Source organism: Pezoporus flaviventris, unplaced genomic scaffold, assembly GCF_033815535.1.
Source record: "Pezoporus flaviventris isolate CSIRO_AGI_PZ_B2104156 unplaced genomic scaffold, CSIRO_AGI_Pfla_v1 ptg000045l, whole genome shotgun sequence".
Lineage (NCBI taxonomy): Eukaryota > Metazoa > Chordata > Aves > Psittaciformes > Psittacidae > Pezoporus > Pezoporus flaviventris.
In genome coordinates, this window is record NW_026892593.1 from 29,280,075 (window position 1) to 29,292,324 (window position 12,250).

Below are 12,250 nucleotides of genomic sequence, written 5' to 3' on the forward strand. Positions count from 1 at the left end.
GTGTAGCCTCAGAAGTAGCAGAACCATCACAGAAATAAAAGAATGACCACACAATAGAAGGTAGAAAAGCAATTACAGAAACACAAGCCTGCACAGCCATAGAGATCTGCACAAGCGGCACAGACTCATAATTGCTTTTCTAACCATGGCTAGCCCTCTTGGAGACCTCCCCCTTCTTAGTCACTCATCCACCAAAACATGCACCTTCCTGCTCATGCACTGCCACCTGTCACTAACTCACCTGCATGAATTCAGCCATCCGCAAAGTGCCCACTGGACATATTAACACTGAGTTTATCCAAGCCAGCAAACAAAAACTGCACTTTTTTTAATGAGTTCTTAAACTCACACCTGTGAGAGTTCACAATGCAGAATTGCACCAGCATGCTTCAGCAGTGAGCTGCTGTAGCATCACAAAAAGGCACAAAAACTTCTTACACTTCATGATACTTTTCCCTGTGCTAATTAAGCATTGAACAGTCATTCAACATGCAAGGGTCCCCATCAAGCCATGTGGGCATGAAGCTGAACGCATGAGGAAGCTTCCACTTTTTGTGGATAATATAACGCAGTACAGTCACCTATACTGAGCATGCCAAACACAGGCCTGACCGCCATGGATGTATCCATTCGCCATCCACAGTTCCGACTGTGAAGAAACTTGTCTATCAGCATACCGTTGCTGCACACAGCCCAAAACTGACTTTGAGAGACAGATCTAGGGTCTGTGCTAGGTCTTGTGCTCTGTGACTAAATCCTGAGCAAACGCAGATTCAGAGAGCTCCAGTTTCTCTACACCCACCTTTGCATCACACGGAACATAGGTGTAATGCTGAAACCCAGCCAGGTACCTATGTTTCTTCAACAGCACATGGGAACGATAAGAACTTGGTTTACACTCCCCCAACTGTCTGGTGCTTTATGCAGCACTTGCTCAATATTGCCAAGACAATTCCTGGCATTGTCACTTTTGTCCTCCCCTGGAGTCAGTGGTTAAAAATAATAATAAAACTCAAACACTAAAAATAATCCCAAGCACATATGGGCATTACAAGGGGTACCATCAGTACTCAGTTATGAGGTGTGCTGAGCCAGCAAACTGGATCAGGCCCAGCCAGCTGCAGGGCTGTGGCACTGGTGTCTGGCGCACGGCCGCGGGCAGGAAGGAGATACGCACCTACATCTTCCAAGCCAGGGCTGCACAGGAGCATGCAAGAGCAGACCTGCAGCTGTGAAAGGCATCTTCCAGCACAAAAACAGGGTGTGATGGCTGGGTGGAAGCCACCTAGAGAGAGGAACACTCTCCACCACCTTTAGGTGGCTTCGGAGGAGCTGCTTTCCAAGATTCCATTCTGGAGACAAGCACCTAGTACATACCCGTTCCTTCTCCCAGTGTCTAAACCCCAGCAGATTTAGGTGTCTAAACCCCGACGGACTTTCCTCTTCAAGATGGAAAACCAATACAGTGTTAACATTTTCAAAAACCCACAAATGCTAGTTTCATCATTATGATTTTGAGGTCTCCTGTAAATGAGGTTAACCACACTTGAGTTAGAGGACTGCATCTTTCACTTCTTAAAAATCTAGTGCAAACATTTGTCTGGCTGTAGACTACTGAAAAAGCCCTTTGTTTTCGGCACCTGAAGATATTAGCTGCATAGATCTGAATTCTGCATTCTTAAACATAAATACTAAAAAAAAATATGCTGTTACAAATATCTAGATGCGACTCTAATTTGGTGCTTTATAGCAGACAGAGTAGAGACAATTTTTATCCTTAAACTTAATTCTATATTTGGCTTTAGCCTGTAGGGATTATAAGAACTATGCAAATAAACAGCCAAAAGTCAGTGAAGTTATGCCTGTTAGTGCCTCATATGTTACTGTTCCTCATGCTTCAGACAAGACCTAGGAATCAGTAATTACTTCAACAAAGAGCGTTCAACATCAGTACTAAAAACCTGCATTTCTTCATTTCATCCAAAAACCCTACAAAAGGTTTATTTAAACCATGCTTGCCTAACGGACCTACCAGACAGTAACAGACGTGAGCAGATTTGTTCTGCTGGAGTTATAACATGTTTAAAAAAAAAAAAAAAGAAAAAAGAAAAAAAAAATCTGGCAGAGTCCTTAAACTATAAAAATCCTGCAATTACAACCACTGCTGTGCATGATCACCACACTGGAGCCAGACACTTTCACTCATAGCTCAAGCTCACATCCATCTGGAGTCTATCAAGGCAACCGTGAGCGTAACAACTTACACTAGGTTTCAAACTATTTATTTTTTTGTGTTTGTTTTTTAACACTAAAGACACCCTCAGATTTTCCAGGTAGCACCTACATTAAAAAAATACATACATACACACAAATTACTCATTCCTGGTTTACTTACAGCAGGTTGTCAAACACAAGTTGCAAAAAAACCCAAAGCAAAACAACAAAAAAACCCTCTGCACAATACTGAATCGCCTGTTTCACACAGCTGTATACATACTTGTCTACCAGTTGTTGGATAAAAAAAATGCATTATAAATATTTTATTAAACATTACTTTGGTACTACTGGCATGAGAAACTTCAGGGGGGGAACCCTTCTAAGTTACATATTTAAGTTTTGAAATCAGAGTAGTGAAAAGTGAACCAAGGGTTAAAATATTTGTCTTCTACTAATACTCTTAAGTGAAGCTTAAGCCTATAAAAGTTTCTGAAACTTATAAGCACTGGATCTGAGGCATTTTTTAAATACAAAAACTATCATCTCTGTTGCAAAGCTGCAAGTATATTTCAGTTCAGTGCATTTCTCAACAGATCTTAAAACAAGTATGAAGAAAAGGTTTGAAAATTAATCAGTATTTCTCCTTTAAAGAAATGGAACTGACAATGTTAAAACACTAAGATTATTACTATGCATTTTCCATTTCTGAATTTTCCTTGTCTGTTAAAAACCACATTACAAGTGGGGAGAAAATCTCCTCTGTGATTACTTTTGCTACTAGAATTTCAAAAGCCATGAAAGATGTAACAGTGAGTGAACTCAGAAACTTCAGAAACCAGATTTATATTAAGAAATTCTTTATAACAATAAAAAGTATATATACCTGTTCTTCACCCCAAACTTCTAATAAAAGTGATTGAGCATTTGAGTAGAATTGCCTCCACTTGAAAAAGCATGCCATAGTTTTTGAGGCCTTTTAAGAGCCTGTTTTATGAAAGAAATTATTTTCTATATTCCATTACATTTGTATGGCCATCTTTTGTAACCCACAAATCTCTGAATTAGAAAACTGAAAAGTATCACTGAACATCAATATCTGCATGATAAAAAATTTGAAAGGAGGGCCTAGTGTGTAAAGGGAGAGTGTTTCTTCACACATTTTATAAATACAACTTTTAGACTCTAACTTAATTTACAACACTTAGTCACAATTATCATCTTCTTCCTTAGAGAACTCAGAAACCTGAGCCCCAAGTCAAATTTTAAAATGCAAATCCAGCAACAGCTTCTTAATCAGTCCCACAGGGGCCTATAGAGCTGCTAATTCAGCAGAAATCAGGAGAGCTGAAAAACAAAAAGCCAGGCTGTAGCTGTTTTAAGACACTGATCCAAAGTGACTCATAAATCAGCTTGCTATGTTCAAGTTTTAGTCTGGAAAATATTGAAAAACAGCTGTGAAAACCATACAGCCCTTTTTTCTGGCAATCCTGCTAGAAAACTAGAGGATTTATAAAATGTAAATACTAAAGATGTAATACAAACACAAGTGAAAACCATCTTTCAGACTTTCCCTCCTGCCCCACTGACAACTTCAGTATTCTTCAGTGAACTTCGAGAGGGGTATGGCAGTGCCACTGGGAGTTTGCACACACAGAGAGCACTGGCCAATGCTTCACACTCTTCCTCTCTTCATTCCTCCACCTCCGGCTCTGCTGCACCAGCTCTAACAAATCCATGTTCCTGCAATCTCAGGACACATATCCTGGAAGCAAAGGGAAATCTAACTCCAAACCTATTTGTACACAAAGCTATCACAAATATTTATCAGTTTTCAGCAGACTGTTGTCTTCCATACAAAAAAGATGGTCTTTTTGGCCAAAATGACAGTGAAGCTGGCAATTTTAGCCTGTTTACACCCATTCAGTGGAGTCACTTCCGCACAAAGCAAAAGCCTCACACCTGCCACCAAAAGGAAGGGTATATAACTCAGCCCTCTGGCTCTTTTTTTTTATTTCTCTCCTTAAAGTCATGCAGCCTTTCCACATTAGACACTCTCATTTTATTTCACTGGGGAAATCTGAACACAAAAGGCATGAAAGACTGAAACGGAGCTTCAAAAAAAGCAACTTCATCTGACCTGCTCTCCATCTGGGCAAGCAAACAGATGGGCAGAGGAAGGAGTAAAGCCTAACGCAGGCCTAGACCTTCTCAGGCACAAGAGCTCTCACTCTCTTCCTTGGGAGATTTCGCTTGCATATGTTGAGAACATGGTGTTTGTTTTCTAAAGAGGACTGGAAAGCCTGAAATTAAACTACTAGCCTTTGGCTATACCCGCTATGGCCTTCCATAGAAAACACAATAAACATATACCAATAAAATTCATATGCAGTCTTTTATAATTCGTAAGTGTACAGTTTGTTGCAACAGTAATCCAGGCTAGTCAAACTTTTTTCTTTCGCATATGTAAATGCATTATAATCTTCAGGATTGCGCAATCCCAGCTCTAAATTCTGGGGTAGCTGGAGGTTAACAGACAACCTTCCTTGTTCTCTTACTAAGAGGGGAAGGAAGAAAGAGGAGGGCACTTCTAAAGCATTTGACACAAACAAAAGAAATATTTACACAAAAGCGGCCAGACCACATGGTTTGGTGACACCTACAAAGATGTACTCCTGTGAGTTTAAGAGCTAGTGACACAGCTGCCCAATGAGTAATCACAGCAGGGCTTCTTACAACAGAGCAAAGCTTATTTATACAAGTGGAACTTATTTTCTCACACTTTTAAAGGAATGTGAACTTATATAAGGACAATTTACACTACCAAGGGAATTCTAATTAGAGAAGCCTTCCTTGTGCTAACAAAAAAGCCTGCAATGTGTTCTATTGTCTTTCAGTAACAGAAGTGGAGAAGACAAATCTGGATTACTGCTAATGCAAAACGCTTTTTAAAGCGACTCTTAAAATGGAAGTCCTGAGATTCAGCCCCCCTTTTTGTTTTTGTTTTTTTTTTTGTTTAGCATGCTGTCACACCTGAATTTTAACTGAACAGCCCTAAAGTAAGCTAAGCTAAGAAACTAAGCTACAAAGCTTAGCTTTAGTATCAAAAAAGCCTTAGGGTTTGTCAGAGTACTTATGCTAGCATACTAAAATAGCTCAAAGGAGCAGGAGGAATGAAATTTAATAGGAAGCAAAACCAGTTGTTGAACGTAAAGAAGAAGAAAATGAAGAAAATGTAAAAAAAAATTATTTCCCCTCACACTTTCCTATACCACTCCTGGAAACATTCAGCTCCCAGAGCCATTCCTATGTTCAGTTCCATATGGTGTCAATACAGCCATCCACATTTCATGAGTAAAGCAGCATGACCTCCAGACGAGGCAATTGAACAGAATTAGCCACAACTAATTGAAAGTCTTCCTGTTTACTTTAAAGTCCTTATCTCAATCTGCTTTGGAAATGTAATAGAAAATTAATACGGCTAATACAGAAGGTCTCTCAGTGACAAAAGATTAAAAACAAATGGGGAAAGTTCCTCAGATATTTTCAAGCTTTTAGAAAGCTCCCTTAACTTAGGTTTTGCCCATAAAAGTTTGTCATCGAAAAGTAAGTTTCTACAGATGGCATTTCAGCCCACGTTACTGGGGATTCGGCGAACCCATGCCACCGGACCCAGTGGGGGCAAGCCCCGCTCACAGAAAAGCCATTACAGACCAAACTATAGGCGAATCGAGGTGAAACCGCGCAAGTAAAACCGAGACCCAGTTCTCCCGGCACGCAAATCCATACTAACTTTGTGACTATTGCACGTTTTCCAACAAAGTCATCACAACTTTCTTCCTCCCCCTCCCGAAACACCGAGCGGCGCTCCCGGGCCCGTTCTCATTTCCACCACACCGGGGCCGCAATCCCGCTGACAGCTTAGCCGCCGGCTGCTGCCCCTCCGCGCACCTCGCTGCCGGCACCGCCACGAAACACGCGCTTCCGTCCCGAAAAGCCCGTCCGGACAGGACCGCAGCCCCCGGGAGCAGAAGATGGCGGACGGGCGCGGGCCGGCACCCCCAGCCCCCGGCGGTGCCCGCCGCCCCGGCACTCACAGTTGCACCGCCCCTCGCGGCAACCGCTCGGGCAGCCCTCTCAGCTCCAGGCGGCTGCAGGCGACGAGGTGACCGGTGCAGCGGCAGGGCGCGGGGCAGTGGGCGGCGGCGTGGTCCCCCAGTAGAAGCAGCAGCAGCAGCAGAAGGAGAGCAGCGGACACCCCGCGGAGTCGGCGGGGCATGGCGGGCTCAGAGCCGCTGCCCGCGCTCCCGTCCCTGGGGTTCCCGCACTGACAGACCCGGGCGCGGCTAGACCTCCCGCCTCTCAGCGCGGGTGGCAGCTCCCGCTCATGCCCCAGAGCCACCGCCAAGGGGGGAAGGCGGTGGTAGAGGGGGTTGTAGGAGAAAAGTAAAGGGAGACAGCGGCAGGGGGCCACAGCACCGCCGCCCGCCAGCCACTCCGCAAACTTTCCGCCGCCTCAGCCCGCCTCCGAGCGGTCGGGGGAGCCCCGAGCACGGCCGGGCCCGCCCCGCCCCGTCGCAGCCCCCTCCCCCTGCCATGTGACGGCCGCACCCCCCGATCGCCCCACTGGGCCGGGGCCGGGGCCGGGGCTGCGGGTGTGGGGTGCCGGGTAGGGGTGCGGGTGGGCTGGGCTGGGGTCGTCCCCGGCTACTGCCAGGCCGCTGCAGCATCCCGGGCCCGCTGCCCGGCTCGGGCGGCAGCCGGCGGGTGGCCTCTCAGCACAGCGGGCGTGTGTGTGGGCCCTTGCTCCCTTCGCCGGCCTCACTAGGGGCGGGCAGAAGCACCGGGCTGCCGTGAGCATCGGGCACTGCGTGCCCTCGGTGTCACCCGCTGGGCGCGGGCCGAGCCACGAAGACAAGGGCATGGAGGCCCTACCCGTGCGGGATTCCCCTTCACCATCGCACTGGTTTAGCATGGACTGGGGCAATCCAGAAGCTGTTCTGGAGGCCCCAACGGCTTCCCAGCCAAGCCTGGGGTCACTGGCATGTAAAAGGTGAGGTGAGGTTAACTCCTGCCTTCTGGGTCCTACTCAGCTAGTCCAGACACCGTAATTAAGCCCATTATATTCCCCACAGGATCCCAGCTCCAGAGGTTCAGGGAAGTGGGCAGGGCGTACAGATTCCACATCTCTGAGGTAATCTGTGTAATTTAAGTAAATACCTATTGTTCAAGTTCCATATGTAAGCCCGGGCCTTGCGATGGATTCAATTACTGTAGGCTTCACACACCCCTAATATCCAGCAGCAGACATCAGACTGCGCACAGGCGCTGTGCTATCTCTCCCACCTCTATATGTTTCACCTGAAAGACTGTAGACATCTTAGGCACTGGGAACCTGGAGCCTCAAAAGCCTGACAGCTCCAATACAAAGATTTGTAGGGCTGAAGCTTTGTCCCTGTTTTTATTGATCCCATGTGTATCTCAGGATGCAGCTGAAATTAAAGAAACAAAACTACATTTTAGTCAGGAATCATGAACTTGAAAGCCAAGCTGGCAAGCCCCAAGTGACTACAAACATTCATGTGCCACTGTCAACATAACTGTTTCAGATGCATAGGGTGTGTAGAGCTGTGTGGTGTTCACTGGTGCTCCTTAAGGAAATTGCTGTGGGAAAACAAGCAAATACTACAGGGACACGCATTTTTTTCTATACTTCAAGCAAGCAAAGAAACAAAATAACATGATAAAAAATAATTAGTGTATCCTTACAAGTTACTATCATTTATTTCTCGTAAATTGAATACTGCTTTGGCATCACTGGCATGTCATAGTTGTTCAGTTTCTTTGCAGCTTCTGCCTTGCTTTCAAAAATGTTGACATTAGATGAACAGAGCCTGTGAAACACTGAGCTGTTCTAAACAGCCAATGGGGCAATACTAGATTCTGATTTTCAAAGTATCAGTTTCTGTTCCCATTCCCAAAGTATCTGTATCTGTTCCCATTGAAGTCAGTGGGAAAGCTTCCTTCTGTTTCTGAAGTGTCACCATTTGTTCTAGCTGACCAGTGGTTTCACGCCATTATACTAAGATAGAGACCTTGAGTGTGTTCTGTTCATTTAGTTAAAATATGTTATACTTGATACTTTTGCAAAGTAATCAAAAATTCAAGAGAAAGACCTTCACATTCATGTTGCTCAAGGGAATTAGTGAGCGCCTTACTAAAATTAAAATGGATTTAAAATAACTAAGCCTTGTACTACAGTTCCCAAGATGCACAGCAAAGAGCTTCTTATTTGGGAAAAATGAGCTTGACTTATCTTGAGTGTTGGCAAGGGCAGCAATTCACTAGTAAGTAGCAACAGAGTTGTTAAACCATCAGTTTTAATATCTGAAGGAGAGGAAAAATGGAAACAAAGCATTTTGAACTTATTTTATCATAGCAGTCAGTAATATACACAGTGCATATTTGAACTACGGAACAAGAGAGAATCTTAGAAAAGAAAGCAGAAAAAAGATGAAAATGTTGAAAAGGGCAAGAACTTCTGTTTCTGTAATTTTGAAAACCACTCATGCAGTCATGGAATACTGTGCCCTTTGTAAAAACTAATGCATGTTTTGTGCTAATATATGAAGCTGTTTTAAGTTAAGCAAGGTAAATCAATTCAGAAAATTAATCCATCTTTGAAGCTTCTTTTCTCAAAATATTTAATAAAACATTTTAAAACTGATTGTGTTACGAATTCAAAAAATGCTTATGTGATGTACTTCAGAGCCCATGACAGAAAGTCTTTCTTCCCTCAGGGGGATTTGCTTTCTTCAGAAGTCTCAGGGACCAGTTCTGAACCTGATTCGAATACTGCAAGTGCTGGCAGCCCCAAAGCCCAGGGGTCTCTTCATCATTATGAGAGACCACCATGACTGTATGTAAGCAAATGCAAATGTCTCCTTCACAGGTGTGGCTGGATTATATCTGCCCTAAGTAAGCTTGCATCAAAACGAGAGGCTTCACTGTCCTCTACCCTGTTATCTCCACATGTAGCAAGGGATTTCTGATGACCCTTGTTTGGCATCAGCATTACTGTAAATGCATATTCAACAGGATTAAGGAACTGATTTTACTGAAACCCCACCAAAAATAATAAAACACACACCCACACACACATGTCTCCACCCTCCTCCCTTTAGTTCTGAGTAGGAATAAATTCCTTGTCCAGCTCTCCATGTAGCTGCACAAGGAAGAGGACTTGGTGGTTACACAAAGACAGGCCCTTTCTATGACAGCCTGAATATAGCTCAGCCTGAGGGGATAACAGTGAGGAGGGGGAAGCACTGCTGCAGAAAAAAAATTCTTTGTAAAACTAAAGCTCTCTCTTTGGGTAAAGAAATTAGTTTCCTCCACAAGCCTGCTGAGCATTTTCGTCTGAGTGAGTTGGGAGTGGAGGAAAGGAGGTTGTATAGTGATCTGTAGGCCCTTCATTGGGATGTTTTGGGTTGACTCTAATGGTGTCTTTTTCAGTTCCTGATTATTTTAAATCAGATAAACAGGGGTTTATAGATTCAAGTCCAAACATATGTTGTTTAAAATATGCATTCACTTCAGGCAAAAGACACACCCAGAAGCTGTCTAGGTATAATTTTTTTTACATATCATTAACACATTGAAATCGGGCACTGCTTTCAAGTAACCTACCTCCAGAAAAGGTCACCTTTGAATCAGGCTGGTTTTAACAGATTATTACAAGTAATTTACCTATTGCTAAATTAAGCAAAACCAATTTAAGATACTGTGCATTTTCTGTTCTGAGTTAAAATTACATTAGTAACTTCAGCTGTTTAATCTAAATTCAGTTCTTTTAATCAGTTTCAAAGGAGTTTCAAGATACTAGAGACAACTACATATAGCTGTATGCAGTTGTGTATAGTTAAACCTGCAGGATTTATGTCAGAATGTCAAAAGGAGTGAACATTTATATCTGCTAAATGTTTACGTTCATTAAGGCCATCCCGGGAATTAAGAGTCTCCCCATGTTCTTCTCCTGGATCACCAGGTAATCCAAATCTGTGTCTAGTATTTGTTTCAGATTTTCTACTTTTCATGGGTAAATAAAGTGATTTAGGTAGTGTTCAGCAGCAAAAAGCAGAAGCAAAGGAGAACAACATTTCTTATACTCTAACACATCTCAGTTCTGATGGAGTGAGATAGATATCAATCACGCATCTATCCACTTTCCTATCAGGAAATGCCCCTGTAGGAGTATTAGCAGAATTAATGTCCTGTCTATTCCTGAATTTTCCCAGTTCGATTTTATTTCTAGTCAAAGAAGATGTTTAGGACTATCTGGGAGAAGGAAATGAAGAGTTCATCATCTCAAGATCATCACTCCCTATTGCAGGTTCCTCAGTTTAATCTGTTAAAAATAGTAATAAAAAAATAATCTTAAACCTAACAAAACTTTTCCTAAAGCCATGACTAGAGAGAGAGAGAGAGAGATGAACCAGTGAGACCCATCCTGCTTAAAAAACAGAAGTGGGGTAGGACATGCTTTTTGTGAAGGCTGCTTGCATACATGAAATAGCTTGCAATAGGCAATAGAAGGTTTTGCCTCAGATGCTTGTCTGGAAGTTACTAGACAGTTACACAAAAACTCCCTACTGGATGCAGAAGACCCTTTTGGCTTATTCATTTTCTGTGTGTAAACAAGAACCTCATCCAATATAATGGAATATATTTCATGGAAATTATTCTGAACTACTCTAAAGAGGTTTCCTACCCTCCTTTTCTTCTGCCCATTGGTTATAGCAATTGATACTACTTTTAATTTATAATAGCACCAAGACTTCATGGCCATTTATTTCAATTTCTATGATTAACCACTGCAATTTCACTTGCATTTGAGGAAAACAATAAAATGTTCTTAAATAATTTCCTAGTAACTGTGAATCTCCTGCTAGTGTGTTGTAAGTCCATGATGAATATCCCAAGGTGCATACCGAAATTTATTTTTGGTAGCAATTATACGTGACTTTGTGTGATCCAACACTGACGCTATGAAAACCAAATTAGGCATAATTTGAATGCACTGATTACAACCAGTAAAACTATACGAACTCTTTCTGAAAACTTTGCCTAGGGCAGAAAATGTTCAGCTTTTATAGAATTCATCCAAACAGTGAGTGTTTGCCTACATTACAAATAAACTTAAACATCCTAAGGCAATCCACATTAGTGACATTGTTAACGTCTTCAAGTCATGTCCTGCATGGGGCTAAGTGGGAAGTGAAGTGCATGATTGGAAAGACAATTAAACAATCAACATCTACAATGATGTAACTTCAAAGAGGGAAAAAGAAGAGTTAGTTTTAGGTCATTAAGGAACACTCGAGTTGAAATGTTGTCAATTTGAATAAAAATAAGTAGATGTAATTTCAGGATGGTGCTACTGTAATAAAACACCTGCCATGTCTGCTCTACTTGTTTTAGTTTGTTGGGTTTTTTAAAATAATATTTTAAAACGTTTTGTGGTAAGAAAGATCAAGAAGTGGCCAAAAAGGGAATATGAAAGAAATGCCCTGTCTAGGTGGCTGTCCCAAACAATAATGTCCTCAGCTTTTCCCTCTTCCCCTTCCTTGGCATGGGGAGGTTACTGCACCTGAAGCATGAACACGTGTTCCCTTCTGCAAGGAGGATGGAAATTTCTGCCAGAGGAGAGGTGTGGGTGCTTGAAGGCTGTACCTACTTAAATCATCACATGCAATTTTGGTAAGATTTTTTGTTAGTGTTTTGCAGCCCCCAATGTTAAGTATTCACCACATTTACGTGTGTAACTCTCACTGAAGTCAACAGCTTAAGGAATCTCACACGGAGAAATGAATGGGAGTTAGGGCCTAAATCTCTGAAGAATTTAGGTCTGATTGTCTGTTCCAGGGAGGGGTAGTGGGTAACAAGCTGCAGCTGGGACTCATCTTGTGTAATTTTAGCAATTTGGGAGTTTGGTATCTATTCTAAAGCAGTTGGCTCAGCTTCTTTTGTAGTCAGT

General features: G+C 42.7%; 1 protein-coding gene across 2 annotated transcripts in view; it reads right to left on the minus strand.

Annotated features, from left to right (window-relative positions):
* Positions 1-6,773, minus strand: part of LRIG3 (leucine rich repeats and immunoglobulin like domains 3) — a 47,108-nt gene extending 40,335 nt beyond the window's left edge. For both annotated transcript variants that reach the window (XM_061467814.1, XM_061467816.1), the window contains exon 1: positions 6,312-6,773. In XM_061467814.1, coding sequence (XP_061323798.1) covers positions 6,312-6,493 — 182 coding nt within the window. In that variant the 5' untranslated portion in view covers positions 6,494-6,773. The remainder of the gene's footprint in view (positions 1-6,311) is intronic.
* Between the last annotated feature and the right edge of the window lie 5,477 nt (positions 6,774-12,250).